We start from the raw sequence: 17,551 nt of genomic DNA, 5'->3' as shown, positions 1-17,551 counted from the left end.
AGTGGCAGTAAATTCAACAACCTATCCCGCTCGTGTGGACTGATCTGCGCCGAACAACGTCATGCAAGCGGTGTATGGATAACAGTGGAAGTGCAGACGACTTGGATTTTACTTCGAGGCGTGATCCAGGCCGGCTCGGCGGTGCTGCCCGTGGCTATCGACGCGCAGCAGTCGTGTCGCGCACACCAGTAGGGGAGCTCTGCTGTATACATCGGCGAGAGCGCACCAAATACTCGTTGCGCGAATGATGTCCTCGTGGCAGATGAAGTTATTCGTGTTTTTTCAACCTGCTGCCATATATCTAGTCGTGCAGAGTCGTTTTCTCTTCTCAATGCACCGAAGGCATGTCCCGATGATGCGCGAACCACGGGAGCTCAGTGCCACTCTAAGATCTGCTGTCGATGCGGGTTTCGGATGCTCCAGGGCTCCTTACTTACACCGTTAGTCTGGCTCGCTGTGTGGTTTTCGGCGAAGAATTTCCACTGTTATCGAGCTCTGGGATCTTTTGAATGTACAATAACATTTTATTCGAGGGCCGCTCTACGCAGTACTAGCGAGATGATCCGCCACGGTGCGCAATGGTCGAGTGGATTCAACGGCGACCCCCGGGGACCGGTTTCCCGGGGTGACCCCCGGGGCGGACGGGACGGGGGAGCGGGGCGTTGGTGTCGAAACGTGAAAAATTCGATGGAGTGAGCAGCTAACTGAATGACGATCGGCGAGTCCTCGAGAAAACGATTTCCGAGCCACAGGTTTGTGTTATCTACTAGAGGTTAGCCCGCCGTCCCACGCAGGTACCGAAAGCGTGGGATCACAGCTGGGCTATGTATGGCTGCTGTCGCTTTAGAAGCGCCTATTGACTCTGTGCAAATGAACTGCATTCCCAAACCGCATTACTCCATTTCGAGTAAGTAAAGCCTATTTTGAGGCGGAAACATGGGGGGCATCTGGGGTGAGGTGCAGGCATTCGCGGCATTCAGGGCTGAACTGCAGAGCCTTCTGAAATACTGTAGGCAGCTAAGAGTGGTGCCCGTTGGCGGAATACCCCGGTGTCCGGCGATGAGACGGGCGTGTGGCGCTTGCTGCCGCTGAATCTGCAGGTCGCTTTCTCACAGAAGCGGTACGCGTAGGGTCGTGTAACCTTTAAAATGCCCTGCCCCCAAAATGACGGTCGCAGTCTAATTGAAGCAGCGTCCTGAAGCTGTGTCCACCGCGCAGTTGAGGTTCACGCGGAACACGCTACACAAAACTGAATAACTCTCGCCTGGTCCGCCACATGTCATTTTTTCCTAGCGGCGTCCCTTGGGGTAAATGTGCCGGTCTAAGACGACCCGACGACGCCGCAGGCGTCTTGCCTGTACGCGTGTCAGAAGCATCGTAAGCATCGCAGATAGAGGGAATCGGAGCCCCCGACGTGGCTCGCACACGCACTCACAGTTCCCCTTATTAGGCTCACGCGTAAAAGAGAAACACAGGCACTCTGAAGTGCAAACTTTAGCCGTGCACTAAAAGAGGCAACGCGGCATCACAGCGTGTTTCCCGCCTCACAGCTGCGAGAGATATGTGCGGATCCTGTTGGATCTCCTGGGAAGTGTAGATGAGCCGCGCCAGTAGTCCGGGAAGCCTGACTGCGTAGCACCTCAAACTCCCAATCCACATCAGTGTGCCGCCCGCGCAGATAAGAGCCATTGGCAGAGCGTGCGTGGAAAGACCTCTGTAGGCAATGGACCAGATGTACTGATTGCGAAGACATCATGCTGGAGGCAGGGCTCCTCCCCTGCCTCTCGTGCGGTCGCCGCATGCGCAGCAGCAACGGCGCCAGCCATTGACAAAAACCACATTGCTTGACCGCGCACGCCACCCGCGCCCGAGTCGGCCCGCGGCAGCAGGCTTCACCGTAATTTTGGCAGCTCTTCTCAGCATTCCTCGCCTCAGCTTTTGTTGCGGGTTGGCACTGGTACAAGAGATCCTTGGGTTCAAATCCGTCCGGCAGATGCGGTATACGCAGAGTATGGATTCCCTCATCACAGCCTCTCTGCATCAGGCACCAGAGTACTCAGATATTTCACGCTTTCGCAGCCAGAGACAAATGCGTCGGCTTTCTCTCAGGCTGGAGGACGAGGCTGTCAGTGCACTTCATTTTCAATGGGGATTTCGGTTCCGATACTGTCATCTCAGTAGTTTTACCCGGCGATCACGTGTGCACATCTTTCGGGGCAGGTGCGTCGCTGTTTTCATCGCTGCTTCGTGGCTGTCCACACGGTTTCTGCTTTGGGGGGGCGAGTGGTTCCCGACGGCAGTGACTACCACCTCTCAGTCGTCCACGGCTGGCAACTCAGGCTCCAACTTCGCCGAGCGCGGGTGCTCGGGCAAAATTTCTCTTAGGCGTTCGACAGTGAAAGACTTCCTTAGTGTTGTGTAGTGGCCTGTTGGCTTTAGGGACTTCAATAGTGTGCGCGCCGGCCGCGCTGGAATGCAGTGTAGCACCCTGGAGCACGCTTTGCAGAGGCACCTCTGTCTCTTTCCCTTGCGGTGTTGTTGTGGGGACTGCAGATAATTCACTAGGATCAATCCCGGAAAGACCTTTTTCGCACTCCAAAGTCAAGCTCTCCTTCTCAAGAGGAAGCGACAGGTCGACGGCGCCCGAGGGACATGTCTTGCTCGTCACATCTTGCATCGCCGTCTCCGGTGAACTCGCAACATGTCCTATCAGAGAACACAAAAGCACAGCAGCCGCCGTGAGCCCCAAAACTGTGGCCCCGCCTTTCATCATGACGGCGCGAGTGGAGGAGCGAAGCTGAACAAATATTCACGCGTGGCTGCCGGAATGCTCGCTTCAGGAACGAGTCGCATTCCTCCCGGAGCAGCGCGCTGGCGGTGTCCCTGAGTCGGCATCCCGTGGTTTTTGTCGGTGGAGGCAAGGGCCGAAACTGCGAAAGCAATGCAGGTCCGCTCGAGCATGAATACACAGAGGTCCTGCTCTGGCGCACGGGCACGGGAAAATAGCAGGCCAGCTACGCTGGAGGCGTCAAGGCGGCTAGTATGCCGTCTCTAATTACGACTGAAGCAGGGATTGGAAGCCCTCTAAAAACAACGTCAAAGAAATCACGGTGTTTCCTGCATAGCCGGGCGGAGCAAAAGGGAAGGTTTTCTTCGTAACCATGTGTCAGAAGATTTGGTCAGCAAGTCGCCAACCGGATCGTAGCCTTCGAAAGGCGACTCGCTGGCGCACCGCCTCGTCGCCTCTGGAGAAAGACCTGCTGTGCATGTCCATACAGAGTCTACCAGCTGAGCGAAAGGCGCGAAAAAAGACCGCCTCTGTAGTGTTTAGCGGTCTGAAGATTCTTTGGTGTGCCCGCGTAAGGGAATTGGAGTTTAGCTGGGGGGAGCGCAGAATGGTGCAGCCCATTGGCTCACAGCCGTGCGGGCCGTTCACCGCGCCCCGGAAACCCGTCATCCACAGAGGACACTGATTTCCTGGGTCTGTGTTTTCGCCGGAGGCAGAAGCCCAATCAAAACGCAGGGGCAGCAGCGTCAATGACCAGCATGCAACGCCTGACGTCGTCACTGGTAAATCGTACGTTTTTGTGCGCACTCATGCCATCGATGCTACTCACAGGGAACGAAAACTGTTGCCTTCGCGGGGTGGCATGCCTGAAAGTGCCGGGCGCCCTCGTCGTTTCACAAGGTAATTGTCAGCTTCACAAGCTGGGCATCGCGTTTCAAGCTGTTCTTTTAGTCGGGTTTCCAGGTGGTTTTCGGGTGTGCTTGGATTTGCTTTGTTTCGTGGCTTCAATAGCTGTACACTGCACCTGCAGAGCAGGCCGCCTGACGATTAACAGAAATAGGTCCTGTGTTTTGTACCTTCTGGTGCATGTCTCCCTGTGATAAAAGCGTCCACGGTAAGTGGGGAAAAAGAAAAGTAGTGTCGTCACTCAAGAACTGGCGGTGCGCATATCAAACACTTTGGAGCTGCCGGGTAAGCCGACGTCGTCCGCGCTGGATAGCAAGTCGAGCTAAAGCGGCTCTGATTGGATGCCGGCGGGCCTCTGCAAGCGCTACTAGGGTCTCCCAAGAAAGAATTGACTTGACACACATTGCTTATAAGCCTGTCTCAGCCTGCTGGAAGAGATGTGCGTACTTTGGGTCGTTTGGTCCCTCCGAGCAACAATGCGGCAGGTGCGGCCGCAGCCGACTCAGCGGAGTTGATCCGCATATTTATTAGTGAGTTTCCCAGGTATGATGGAGCCTGGTGCCACACAACGGTGTCAAAAGCAGTCTTTGCTGACTATGTTAAAGAGGTCACGTCAAGCACCACCCCCATTCACTCCGATGCAGTCGCGAAACCAGCTGCAACAACCGCACCTGCCAAAAACAAAGTCGAGTGACCGCTCACGCCCCTACCGGCACTCGAGTCAGCTGCGGCAGTAGGTTTCACTCTAATTTTGAACTGGCAGCTCTTCTCATCCTTCTTTGCTTCCACGTTGCTTGCGGGTTGGCACTGGTAGCAGAGAGCCTTGGATTCAGAGCCCTCGGGCAGACTCGGAATTCGCAGAGAGTGAATGCCGTGTCCATCCTTCCTCTCAGCCCCGGGAACAAGTTCGGCCAGAGACTTTATACTTGCGCATTCGCCATCAAATGCTTCGGATGTCTCAGTTGGCTGGAAGGTGAATTCATCGGCGCATTTCATCTTCACTTCCGAGTTCGGTTCTGACACCGTAGTTTCTGTTGGTTCCCCGGCAGCGCACCTGTAGATGTCGTTCGGGGGAAAGCTACTGTGGTTTTCATTTTCACCTTCAGATGGAGGTGGACGTTCCTGCTCGGCGCTACTCTGTGGAGAGGTGCCACTGACGGTGACAGTCACTTTGCAATGCGGAGCCGCCGCGGGGGGCTTCTCATCCACAGTGCGGAGACTATGGGATTCAGCGCTTTGTTTCTTCCAGCAATAGTAGATGAGCGTGGTATCTTCCCGGGGTCTGTTATCTTTGGGGACATTGAGGGTATGCTCTCCGCCGGGTATACTGGGATCCAGGGTCGCTCCATTGATTGCTTGATTTAGTGCCATTTTCACTGCTCCCGTTGAGCTCAACTGCTTGTAAACCTGGAGTTTATCTTCGGGTTCCAGCGTGGGAAAATCATCTTCGCACTTGAACTTCAGAATATCCTTCCCAATCGGCATCGGCAGTGCAAGATTTCCTTCCTTACATGTCTGATTGTTGACAAGTTCGACTGGGTTTTCATCCACCCTGACGCTCCGTACTTCTAGCAAAGAAAAAAAAACAACAGCCACCGCCAGCCCCGCTTTTGCCACGCTCCTCGCCATTGTGGGAATACGTAATGGGAACCCAAGGAATGTTGATGCGACTGCTGGTGTCGTGCCCGAGCCCAAACATTCCCTGTTCAGTTGCAAAGCGAGTGCGCGCTGCGCCTCGAGTCGCCCATGTAGCCGGAAATGAACGAACCAAACGGATGGACAAACGGACTGTTATGGCGGGAAAATGGGTGACGGCGGCTATCCGATGTTGCCTGTAATACGAGTCTGCGATAGGAACGCGCGCCAACAGCGGCACGGTGGCTAAATTCTCTTATTCTTGACCAGGTGGAGAGAGGGAATGGCACGGCCCTGCACAACTGCTTGAAGGTTCACTTTTGCATACGTCTGGGCACATGGACGGCACTATGCGGCAGCGAATCAATGCTGTCTTGCCTCTTGTCTTTGGTGAAAAGTACTTCAGCAGTGCGACAAGACCTTCGTGTCTCGTCACTTCCGACTCGGCGCAAGCCCGAGGAAAAGCGGGCTACGCTTGTGTACAGGGGGGAGGACGCCGAATGCCGCGCGACGCAGGCAGTCAGAACTGCCAGTTCGAAGCACAGTGGCTTCTTCTTTTTCACGTTGCCACATCTTGACGCCCTTCACAGTATCGCGGGGAGGAATCTTAACGAAAGCATGAAGGTATCGCGTCTCACTGCCAGCGCTATAGCAGCTCCACAGTCATCCCCGCACCCTAGGCACACTACCAAGGGCGGAAGTCGGTCAATGAGGATCTCTGAGTCCACGGTACTGTGCTGGCGACCTGTCAGTCCCCGTCATCGATCCCCTGCGACTGGATTCATTAAGTACGCACGCACGCCACATTCTTTTTTTTGCACTTGTGGGTGCCCCTATCCCCATACGTGCGCTATGATGAACCACATGGTGCTCTTGCTGTATCTTTGAACTTATCGGCGGTGCTTAAGCGCGAAGAAATTTACATGATAGTCACGCCAGTCGGGGAAGCTGGTCGCCTGGTTTTCCCTGGCAGTGGCTGGCAGAGTCATCACCGCGGAAAACAATGGCGGGTTGAACGCGACGTAAGGTGGGTGAAACCGTTTGTTGCGTGGTTCTCTCCGTTGGTACGATCCACAACGACTTCTCTAGCTTACCATTCTGGGGCACTGCGCAGTGAATAACGTCAAAGTGGAAGCGTCAATGAGCACAAGCTTAGACGATAGGTCGGCGGAGTGGTAGGATGCAGCCAGGTCCGTGGTGTTCTACTTGAGAAAATATGAGGCTAGCATAGTAGACCCTTGGAAGGAAGCCTGCGAGAAGGCTGCCAGGCAAGTTTCTTGTTCGGTGTAGTGGCATGAGAACTTGTCGACGGTACCGCTGTGGAGGTGCTGCAGATGCTGTGACAGATGTGCTCACTGTTTACTCGGGGGGAACGAACCAACTGAAAGGCAGGGTGACAGCGGGGAGCCTGGCTTCGAAAACAACGATGTATCACGCGCCACACACATTGTATCGCGCAGCCCTCCCGACCCGGAAATTTGTGGAGGACTCCATTAAGCGCTCTGCTAGTGAGAGGCAAGGGTGGAGAGCCATGTTCTTGTTTTCCTTTACTGTGGGAGCGGGGGCACGTGCAGTTGTTGCCTCTCGCAAGGTGCTTGATAAACAACACTGTCGCTATGCACCTCTCGGGCACAGTCCGCGTGCAATGACCCGGAGCTGGAACGACTGTGAGCCTCACAAAACTCCATTCAGTGCCGTGAACATCCGTAAGTGGCATGTCACTGCTACAGGCCCTATCAGAAACCTCGGCAGTATGCGGCGTTCCAGGCTGGGGTTGCCGAAACGGCTCACTGCCGGAAACCCCCATCAGCCCTACAGTGTTATTCCAAGCGCATGGTATCACCTGAGCGATTACTCAAAGGCTACATGAGTTTAAACAAAGCCTACACACGACTATGAAAAATGCGATGTGGTAACTACTAGATCATGCGTACGCGCTCCCTCTGCCTCAACTGGCCAAGACGAATCCAGGGAAGTCAAATTGTGAGTTGTGCAGAGCCCCGCTCGCTGCTTACCTTGAAAGCACCGTGGCATTTACCCACTGAAGAAAGCAAGGGAAGCAGTCAAGGATACGATCGTTTCTCCACTCACTCGGAAACCATCTCAGACACGACGGCAACGAATGCGCCGACCATCGACAGACTGACACCCGTCCGCACAGCCACTAGATCAACCCCTGAATCAACTGAATCAGCACCCTTAACAGTAATTCGGAATTGACATTCTTGCTCTTTCGTCTTGCCGGCACCAGCGTCGCCAGCGTCGCAACGGTAGCAAAGAACTTTTGACTCAGAGCCCTCGGGGAGGATGGAAACACTCAAAGTGTGGATGTCACCGGCGTCCTTCCTCTCAGCTCCCGTGAGTAGGGACTTCAGAGGCACGCTGTCCTGGCAGTTGGCCGCATATGCGTGGCATGCTTCGACGGGCTTGAAGGTGAGACCGTGGGGGCATTTCATCTTCACTTCGGTTGTCGCTTTGGAGACTGAAATTTCTTCCACTTTGCCCGCAGAGCATGTGTGGGTCTCTGCCGGTGAGGGCGTGTCCGCCTTGCCTTCTTCGCCTGATGGTTTTTCCTCTTCTTTCTCGGGCTGTTTTTTGCCCTCGATGTTGACAGTTACCGTGCACGTGTTTTCGGAAGGCTTGATCGGGTCTCCCTGAACGGGATCCTTCTGGCAAATGAATGTCACCTTTACTCCTTGATCAGGCCTGCGGTCGCTGGGGACAGCGAGAGTATTTTGATTTTCAGCTGGAGTCTTACTTTGAAGACTTGCCCCGGAGATTACCTCGCTCATAAGCTTTTTCGACTCCTTAGACGCGGTCTCTCCCTGGTAGACGTAGCCAGCGTCGGAGGGGTTGAGGTGAGAAAGTGAATCGCCACACTTGAAAACCAGTTTCTCCTGTTTGGCTGGTAACGGCAACTCAAGTTTCCCATCTTTGCATGAAGTGGGGGTCACATCATGGACCACAACCGTTCCACCCGAGACTGCTTCGTCCCCGTTTACAGGCAGCACGCACAGAACTGCGACAACTGTGGTAAGGCCCAGCATCCTGACAGTACCGCCCATCATTGAGCCGAATTAATTAGCCACTGTTGCACGTACAAATGTCTTTTGCGTAGAGATGAGTTGACACCGGCAGATCACTTCGCCAGTACAGATTATGACGACTGGATTCCACCCCCGGCGTTCTATTGCCTGCTGTATTGCTCGGAGGAGAAAAAAAGGGAGCAACTCAAACCTGACAAAAATGCTATGTGCTTTCCTGATTCCCACAGCGTTTGAGTGAAAGCCGGTGAAGTCGCGTTGCCGCCCCGATGCCGCCGCGATCCCCGTACGGCGTGCTTGGAAACGAATTGTCGCGGTTCCTTGGACACACAGCAAATCCGATTTTCCTTGAAGAAGCATGAGAAACCAGGCTGTAACTTAGAGATCTTCAGACAAACACTGAAGTCCAGCTTAACGCCACCGGATGATCAGGACACACCTACGAGAAATTGGAACGCCTGGGCCTTGCCGCGCTCTGCACATGGGGAACGGCGCCCGCGACAGGCTGCCAGATGGCAGCAGGCCAGAAGGGTCAGCGACGAATTTCCCAGCGCCCTACCACGTGACCGATTCATAGGTTGCCTCTGCAAAGCGACGAACAGGACGATGCGAGACCCGTCAGTTTCGCAGCACAGAGGGAAAAAAGCACTGCAGTGTAAGACTGAAAAGAGACGCGAGTGCGTATTCTAGTGTGTCGACCAGGGACTCCGGGCGACCCGGAGTGCGTGGTCGCGGAGCACGCCGTTGCAATGCGTCGCGTCTTGCCTCCTTAGAGACTAGCAGGCGGCGCAGGGAGCGGAACCGCTGATCACCTCCCTGTTTCTCGTGGCAGGAGCGAGTTGCGCCTTGGCCAGCGTGGCGAGAAGAGACCAGATAAGGCCGCAAGGAAAAGCCTAAGTTTCTGCACAACACCTTCAGTACCGGACACTTGAGAGTGAGACACAGGAGACGACCCGGCTCCGAGCAGAGAACGTAGCTTCTGGCGCGGCGCTATATATGGTAGAGCCCCGAAAATACCTATGTGTGAGCGAGTGTTTAGTGTATTTGAGCGGGGTCTCGTCTACTTCCCACATCGTCGTCGTGAGCTTGCTTCCTCGCCTTTGTTACAACCTAATCTGCTGATCGCCGCAGGTGACCCCCCTCACATCCGCACAGGTGAGGCGCCAGCCAACCCAGAACTCCACCAACACTAATCTGTCGCAAGGTGGCCTGCGGTCGACAGCGGCGTCGTTGCGCGGTCCAAGCCATGCGACCGTACAAGAAGAGCTGAAGTCGATCGGAGCGCGGCAGAAAAGCCTGGTACCTCGCGGCGGCTACTACACATGAATCAGAAAATCAGGGGCTGCCAGAGGCTCTCTTACGTAAACAACACACCGGCTAGCACGGAGGTGATCTGCTCTGGGTGTGGTTGTGCGGCATTCATCCATGCATCGGAATGGAGAGAGTGCGACGCGTCCAGGGATTGAGCCTCACGGCTGCAAAACCGACAGAGCGACGGCATATAAACGGATGCGTTTTGGTGCGTGATCGCCAATGAACTGACGGGCCCTGAATTAAACGCGACTCTGCACCTCATCACCCGACACGTGCAGACGGACGAGTGGGTTCTGAAAATTACGCGGCATGCTGCGTCGGCGTCCCGCCTCTGAGTCCAGGCATGTCGACGCTTCACGCACCGGCGGGGAAGCAGGTCTTACAACGATGTGCCGACTAGAGCCGAAACTGCTGGCTGGCTGCAAACACCCCCTGCCGTCAACTAACCACATATCATTGCTCCTGACTGCTGGCGACTCCGTAGTCGTTCTGGGCGCACCACCCCTCACTTCACAAAGAACCGATCGCGAAAGTAGCAGCAACGACCGCAGCTGCCGAAAACGAAGTTGATTGATCGCGCACACCGCCCACACCCGAATCAGCCGAGGAAGCTGGCTTCACCGTGATTTTGAATTGACAGCTCTTCTCAGCGTTCTTCCCCTCAAGATTTGCTGCGGGTCTGCACTGGTAGCAGAGAGCCATGGATTTAGATCCCTCCGGCAATCTCGGAATGCTCAGAATATGAATGTCTTCTTCATCATGCCTCCCGGCCCCAGGAACAAGGGAGCTCAGAGACTTCACACTTTCGCAGCCAGCGTCAAATGCGTTGGCTTTCTCTTCAGGCTGGAAAACGAGGCTGTCGGTGCACTTCATCTTCACGTCGGATCTCGGTTCCGATACGGTAATCTCTGTCGCTTTGTCCGGCGAGCACTCGTACACATCCTTTGGTGCAGTGGGACCGTTGTTTTCATTGCCGCCTCCAGACTGCTCAGAGGGTTCCTGCTCAGGTTGTTCCGGCGATGATTTGGCAGCGACAGTGATGGTCACTTTGCAAAACTTTGGGTCTGCCTGGTCGGCCTCGCGGTCGGCAGCGACGGACGGGGTATCTCCGCTCACAGCTTCTTGCTGACAAATGTACGTGAGCTCCACTGGCTGAGATGGTTTGTGCTGGAAGGAAACTGTGAGCGTGTTTTCTCCCGTTTCCGGCTTGTTATTTTCTAAAATAGCTCCACTTATCTCCCCACTCAATTTGACCCTCGACTCCTGCGGCGCAGACGCATTCTTGAAAACATATTGTGGGTCGGATGGGTTGAGATTAACCAATGGCGAAATGCACTTGAAAGCCACACTGTCCCGTTCAGCGGGCAACTCGAACGCAACCGCGCCGTCTTTGCACGTGTCTTTGCTGACTTCGTGGACTGTCCCCACAGCCAAGCACATTTGCTTTCCAATCAGCAAGCACAAGGCCAGAGCCACCTTGGCCAGGCTCACCATTGTGACGTGGCAGCCCATCACGGAAACAAGCAGCACGCGATTCTAAAGCGAAAATGAACAGATCCGCAGTTCCTGCCAGTCGGCAACTCTCTACAGATTCCCCTTGTGCCGCAGTCATCCAAGATGTGGCGTGGGCGCTCGCGTCTCTGTAGAGAGCGGTGAGGTCGACGCGGCGAGGGGGCACAGGCTGGCAATATGAAACGGCCACACCGGAAAATGGACTACGCCCTCAGCCATTAACGCACAAATCGGAGTAGCACTGTGGCGCATTACATACGCGCTCAGGCAAACGCGTTAGCTTATCGCTTCAAGGTGGCCTGAAATCGAAAATATTGCACAATAAAACCTTTTTCTGTCATCCTAGAAGTACGCGGGCAAGCGACTTGCAAGCGCCACACCCGTCGGACAACTCGGGAGTTTCAATAAAACACAGGCGGTCAGACTCTCTGAGCGCGTCCACTAAGGCGCGGGATGATGTCTTGTACTTTTCCTCAGAAAGCATGCAGCCGACCCGCATGCCTGCGAGAGACAATCGGCTCAAACGCAGGCCCTACCTCTGGTAACGTTCCACAGCTTGTCCCTTCTCTGGTGTATTTACTATGAGGCAACGCAAAAGAAAGGCAAATGAACCTAGTTCGAGCAAATGAGAGAAAACAGCCACCAGAGCGCCTCGCGGGGAGCCATCCGTGCAGCTGTATAGTTCGCGGCCAGCTGATGTAGAGCCAGGCGGTGGGAGCTCTAGCGCGTCGTAAGGCTAACACTCTTTCCTACAGGAGGGCGCTGAAAATGAGGAGAACACAGCTGTCGTTTTGGTGTCTCCATTGAAGCAGGATGCTGTTCGTAACAGCAGCAAAGCGCCCGACAACTCGCAGCTCACCGAGATCAGCCGTAAGTACTACTGTTGGATGTGCTTGACCTCGGAGGAAGTCCACCGCAGGCAGTGTGCAGCAGGTTCGGTCTGGTCGGCAGTTACGAGCTCCAAGAGATGTGCACTATCGGTGATTATGCCGCTAGAGTCGAATCGGGTTGTGACCCGCCGCCCTACGAGTCCTGAAGGACAAGAAAGCGTCGATCAATCCTACGTGTCACCTCCTTCGGGGCTACGTGCCGTCCTGCAGATGTGCGCCGCTGTCATCATGAGAACCACCCAGTGCGAACGCCTTATGGAATCCTTTTGGCCACGAGGGATTCAGTCACGCCATGAGGCCGACTTCATACAAACGCTACAGAAAAGTCTCTAAGAAATCGCCGTTCTGCTCCATGATACAAGAAACCTCGCGGCATGCGTTTAAAATACAAGCGCGCCTGCTCACGGCCACAGCGAGGGCTTTAGTTGGTTTTTCGGCGTCAGAAACAACGGTGGTCTTCCATACCTGCTACCGACCAAGAGTCGCATCGCTGTCTCACCATCACCCGCGCACAAGAAGGAGGCAAGGCTTCCACCGCTCCGAACCTGGGTGCGTATGACGGACCTTACCTTAATTGCAAAACAGTGTGCAGCTACATTATCCAGGCCCGGTCGCCCCTCTCACATATTGTCCCTAAAGCAAGGGTCAGCAATTTGATTGGCTAGCCCTAAACATATTCAGCATTGAGGCACGGGCTCGAGTCTGGTCCGTTGGAAACGGATATCTATGCAGGCACTCTGCGAGAGAAAAACGAGATACTGAAATCCTTAGCTAGCCCCACTTCCCATAACACAATGATGAAGAGATCCAGAGTGCGACGTCTGCCGTCCTGCAAATGGAGGTAAGGCAGAGCACCAGAATGCTAATGGGTTACACCACGGCTGGCCGCGGTTGACGAACCGTGGACATAATTGACGAAGGAGCTGCGTGGTTGTGTCCATGCGCCTCGAGAAGCTGCCCTCTCCACCCTGTGGATGAGAACTGGCGCATCTGAGAAGAGGGTCCGAGCGAGCACGCAGCCGTTCAACCTCGCCAGTGCAGGGAGAGGCAAGGAAAATCTCTTCAAATAAGAGCTCCTGTGCATCCCCTCCCTCTGTAAACACTGCCGGGAATCCGCTGTTGACGTCCTTGACCCAAAGGCTCCTTTGTTCGAAAAGGTATCGCTGTCGGCAAGCGATCATCGGCATCCCGGCAAGCAGTGCCGCCTATGCGAGCAGAAACCCGGTTCACCTAGCAAAAACGCGGAGACGTGAAGCAATTCGTACTCGACATGCTGATTAGCTATTTCAGGCATAGGGGATTCCACTGCTCAGTATGCGGCAATAGCCGAAAGGGCGGCGACAAGCACGACAGCAACCGACCCGAATGAAGCTGCGAAACCCCGTACCTGAGCCACGCCCGACTCGGCTGCTGCTCCGTTAAACCTGATTTGGAATTGGCATCCCTGTCCAGCACTCTGGGCTTCGCCAGCTTCCACCGGCTCGCAAAGGTAGCAGAGCTCTTTCGCCTCAGGTTCGTCCGGAAGGCTGGGAATGGTGAGAGTATAAATGCCGCCCTCGTCCTTCCTGGTGGCACCCGGAACAAGGCTGCTCAAAGCGTTGACACTCTGGCATGCGCCGTCGAATGCATCCGTTGTCTTCTTGGGCTTGAAAGTGCCTTTGTTGGTGCATTTCATCTTCACTTCTGCATTGGGTTCCGAAACGGTAATGTCAGTGACTTTGCCTGCGGAGCACGTGTACACGTCCTTCGCACCCTCAACGGGAGTTTCATCTCCATTTTCAGGGGGACGTGGAGGGATCTGCTGAGGTTTTTCCGGCGTGGATGTTCCCCAGACTGTGATTGTGACCTTGCAGTAGTCGGCAGGCGTCTCCGGAGGCAGCGCTTCTTGGGTACGGAGTCTATCCGTATCTGAAGGGTTCGTTTTATCCCAACAGTAGTAGATTAGCTTGGTGTCGTTCTTCGGTCTGATCTCGTCAGAAACCTTGAGAGTGTGCCCTCTGTCAGAATCGCTGGGACTGAGAGTTGCCCCATTGATCACTGCAGTTAGTTGTGTTTTTTCCGGTTTCTGTGCTCCTTCCTTGTACACATCAAGCTCGCTGGCAGGATCTAGTGTAGAAACGCCTTCTCCGCACTTGAACGTCAGACTACTCTGTCCAACCGGCAGCGATAATGCAAGATTTCCGCCTGGACATGCCTCCTTCGTGACAACTTGGACGTTGTCAGCCAAACTGGCGCCATGCCTTGCCAGCAAGCACCATGCCGCAGCCACAGCAAAGCTTGCCGTTCGCGCGCCCCTTGCCATTGTGAAAATCGAGGAGAAAACCAACCAGAAGAACGCACGAAAGAGTAGTCGATCCCCAGCTTCACTTGCGGGCGTTTCTCGCGTCTCGCCCAACAGTGGCATGTCCGCTCGCTGCCGCCCGAGTCTCCGATGGCGGTTTGCGGGTGCTTGTTTCCTGGTGATAATCACTTAGCAAACTTATATAACACTTTAGTTTACTGCCGCATAGAAGGCATAGACTCAGTAATCAGTAGTCCAGCACATCACTAAGGAAATCTGTTGGAAAGGAAATGCATCACTGCTGGGGCGTTGTCGCGTGCCTTTTCTGCTTGAGTAGAGCCAGGCTCACCCAATCCCCGACAAAGACAGGCAGCTTCGGTCCTTTGTAGAAGGTCAGAGTCGGAATGAACAGACGCCGGCAGCAGCGAAGAAATAGCGTTATTCAAGAGAAAGGGTGTTGCCTCCAAGCCGCGCACGTAGGCTCCGAAGGGAGGTCACCACCGCAGTGTCTTGCCGGGCTTCGCTGCGGCGGCTAGCCGGTCGGAAAAGATGGCTGTGCATGTGTACACCCATTGTGGAAAAAGTACCTTCTGATATTATTAACAATATATCTTCGACCATTATACTCACGCATAAGGTTGGCAGTGTTCAGCGGAACGCAGAGGGGGCTGAAAAAGAGGCGAGTAGAACTACCGCTTCAATCGTATCGACCGTGGCGTCGCGCAACGCCACATGCTGCGAGCATAGCCTCCATGGAACGTCAATTCGCTACCTTCCTCGAGAGTGGAAAGAGTTCACCGAAATGCCAAGTTGAGTGCGACGATAACTTTGCATCCCTCAATCTGCTCGCCTTCGGCCTCGATTTCCTATCCTCAGGCGTTGCCGCGTACCATGGTGCCCCCCCAGGCGTTTCTCGCCTGATTCGCCAGACCCCCTCTTTCTGACTGTGCGATGACGCCCGTGTCTTTTGAGCCGAACAGCTGCATCTTCCCTGGAGAAATGGCTTCGGTGCTGACGCAGATGCGTGCTAGTGAACCCAGCGGGAGGATGGACGCGAACGAACAGGTACCTGCTGGCGCCGGGCAAGTCTTGGAATGTAGCGTGTGAGGTGAAAAGTGTCGTGCTACACAGAGAAGTTTCGCGGAGCCTCGGTTGTTGGAGCTATACAACATTCGCCGGAACTGCATTTTGAGGCACCGCGGGGTGAAGGATGTCAAAAACGAAATCACTGCTACGCAAAGGCCCTACGCTTCTGCCTCCGTCGTGACAGCTGACAGAAATGCCCACACGTATGCCTTGGCGAAATGTGGGGTAAGAGACTCTGGAATCAACCATGATGAGCTTGAAAGTACCGTGGTCAGGGGCGCTAACGATGCTAGATCGGCATCCTGTGGATCGCACTTCGTGGCCTGGAAAACGATGGTTGCTTGTGTAGACACACTCGTTAGCCTTCAACGATAGAGTCAAAGCGCTTAGGCTGGCTCGAGGACGCCGGCTGGCAAAACAGCGAATCACTACGAGAGACGCGAATGCGTTCTCGTATCACAGTCCGCAAGTTACTAGAGACCCCGTACACACTTACAAGTGTGTGGTGTGACGAATAGCCTTTAGTTCGCGACGACAGAGGTGGAGCAAAGCTCTAGTCAAATCGCGTATAACGCACTTCCAGTGTTCAGGGGGAGTATACAGCGCGCAAGAAACGTCTCCTTCACGTTACGTGTTGTAGCGTAGGTGGAAGGATCCGGTATTCAGTTCCACTGGGATGCTCAGTCGACGCTCGGAAGTCGGGTTCAGCTTACATCCAGCAGCTTCGCGGTAGGCGGACGCATACTTTGAGGCACTCTGCGGTCCGAGCATTTAGGGAACCCTCCGTCAGAGGTGTCTTTATTCTACCGGTTACACAGATTCTACAGGGTTGTTCGAACCTTCGAGACGCGTACAGTGGGCACAGAGGACTCTGGAGGAGAGCGAGAATCGCTTCTATTGTCGCCGTCCCAGCTACCACAAACGGGGCTACCACACACTCGCTAAGTGGAACGAACCGCCAGACTGGTTTATCGTATAAAACAGAAATAAGGGTGCTACCTGACTCTCAAGTTCGCACCCAAAGTCTTGACTTCTCAACACAGAAACTGCATCCTCCTCGGTTGTTCATTCACTCAATCTGCATTCATGGCACCAACAAAAACTGCTCCGACAACCCACAAGAGCACAGCCGCAGAACCAGGGGAAACACCCACGACCGACCCCGATGCCTCAGCGGCCTTTACAGTAATTCGGAATTGGCAGCCCTTGTCAGCAATCGTGCCACCCAGACTAGTTACTGGTTCGCACTGGTAGCAGAGAGTTCGCGCCTCAGCGCCCTCGGGCAGACTAGGAATGCTCAACGTATGAATATCGCCGGCGTCGGTTCTCTCAGCCCCTGGAACAAAGGTGCTCAGAGTCTTCACGTTTTTGCATTCTGCGTCAAAGGCTTCGGATTTCTTCGCTGGGTTGAATTTGCGGTTGTCGGAGCACTTCATCTTCACTTCCGACTTTGGTTCCGATACGCTAATCTCCGTGGCTTTTTCTGGAGTGCATGTGTGCACGCCATTCGACGACGGAGGGTCTGTCTGCTCTTCTTCAGAGGGAGCAGAGGGTTTTTGCGCCTCGCCTTCCGACGGGGCTGTGCCGTGGACGGTGATCGTTACCGCACACTGCTTGTGATCGGTGTTTCCGGTGCTGACATCATCGACGTCGGCAGCAAGTTCTTTTTCCACAGCGTCCTTCTGGCAAACATACGTCAACTTAACCTCATGTTTCGGTCTGTGCTTGTTTGGGACAGTCAGAGTCTTATCGCCTTCGCCTGGAGAGTCGAGTGTTAAAGTAGCCTCAGTGATTACCTGCTTTAATTGCTTTTGCGCATCTTTTGACGCGGACTCTCCCTCGTAAACTTCAGTCGGGGCCGAAGGGTTGAGATGTCCAAATTTTGTTCCACATTTGAAAGCCAACGTTTCTTGGTCAAGCGGCATTGGCAGTGCAAGTCTTCCGTCTCGGCACAAGGCGCCAACGTCGTTTACCTCTGTTGGGTTCCCTAAAGTCACGGCAGTTCCTGTCAACAAACACAATCCTGTGAATGCCACGGGGATGCCCACCATTCTGACAGCACCGTGCATAGTCCAGTCTGAAATATTCACACAAG

The 17,551-nt window shown here is 54.6% G+C and overlaps 5 protein-coding genes across 5 annotated transcripts; all 5 read right to left on the bottom strand.

The window, feature by feature from the left end:
* Window positions 1–4,324: 4,324 nt before the first annotated feature.
* On the bottom strand, window positions 4,325–5,179 carry BESB_038400 (SAG-related sequence; the record flags this gene model as incomplete). The annotated part of the gene is made up of 1 exon (XM_029362426.1): window positions 4,325–5,179. The coding sequence occupies one exon, from the start codon at window positions 5,177–5,179 to the stop codon at window positions 4,325–4,327; it is 855 nt and encodes a 284-aa protein (XP_029221391.1).
* Window positions 5,180–7,416: 2,237 nt separating this feature from the next.
* On the bottom strand, window positions 7,417–8,394 carry BESB_038390 (SAG-related sequence; the record flags this gene model as incomplete). The annotated part of the gene is made up of 1 exon (XM_029362425.1): window positions 7,417–8,394. The coding sequence occupies one exon, from the start codon at window positions 8,392–8,394 to the stop codon at window positions 7,417–7,419; it is 978 nt and encodes a 325-aa protein (XP_029221390.1).
* A 1,803-nt stretch (window positions 8,395–10,197) lies between these two features.
* Window positions 10,198–11,181, bottom strand: BESB_038380 (uncharacterized protein; the record flags this gene model as incomplete). The annotated part of the gene is made up of 1 exon (XM_029362424.1): window positions 10,198–11,181. One exon carries the CDS (start codon window positions 11,179–11,181, stop codon window positions 10,198–10,200), a length of 984 nt encoding a protein of 327 aa, XP_029221389.1.
* A 1,632-nt stretch (window positions 11,182–12,813) lies between these two features.
* On the bottom strand, window positions 12,814–14,391 carry BESB_038370 (SAG-related sequence; the record flags this gene model as incomplete). The annotated part of the gene is made up of 2 exons (XM_029362423.1): window positions 12,814–12,918; window positions 13,477–14,391. The coding sequence occupies 2 exons, from the start codon at window positions 14,389–14,391 to the stop codon at window positions 12,814–12,816; spliced, it is 1,020 nt and encodes a 339-aa protein (XP_029221388.1).
* A 2,138-nt stretch (window positions 14,392–16,529) lies between these two features.
* Window positions 16,530–17,507, bottom strand: BESB_038360 (uncharacterized protein; the record flags this gene model as incomplete). Its single annotated transcript, XM_029362422.1, has 1 exon — window positions 16,530–17,507. The coding sequence occupies one exon, from the start codon at window positions 17,505–17,507 to the stop codon at window positions 16,530–16,532; it is 978 nt and encodes a 325-aa protein (XP_029221387.1).
* Window positions 17,508–17,551: the final 44 nt, after the last annotated feature.

Source organism: Besnoitia besnoiti, chromosome II, assembly GCF_002563875.1.
Source record: "Besnoitia besnoiti strain Bb-Ger1 chromosome II, whole genome shotgun sequence".
In the NCBI taxonomy this organism is placed as follows: domain Eukaryota; phylum Apicomplexa; class Conoidasida; order Eucoccidiorida; family Sarcocystidae; genus Besnoitia; species Besnoitia besnoiti.
This window is presented reverse-complemented; position numbering and strand designations above follow the sequence as displayed.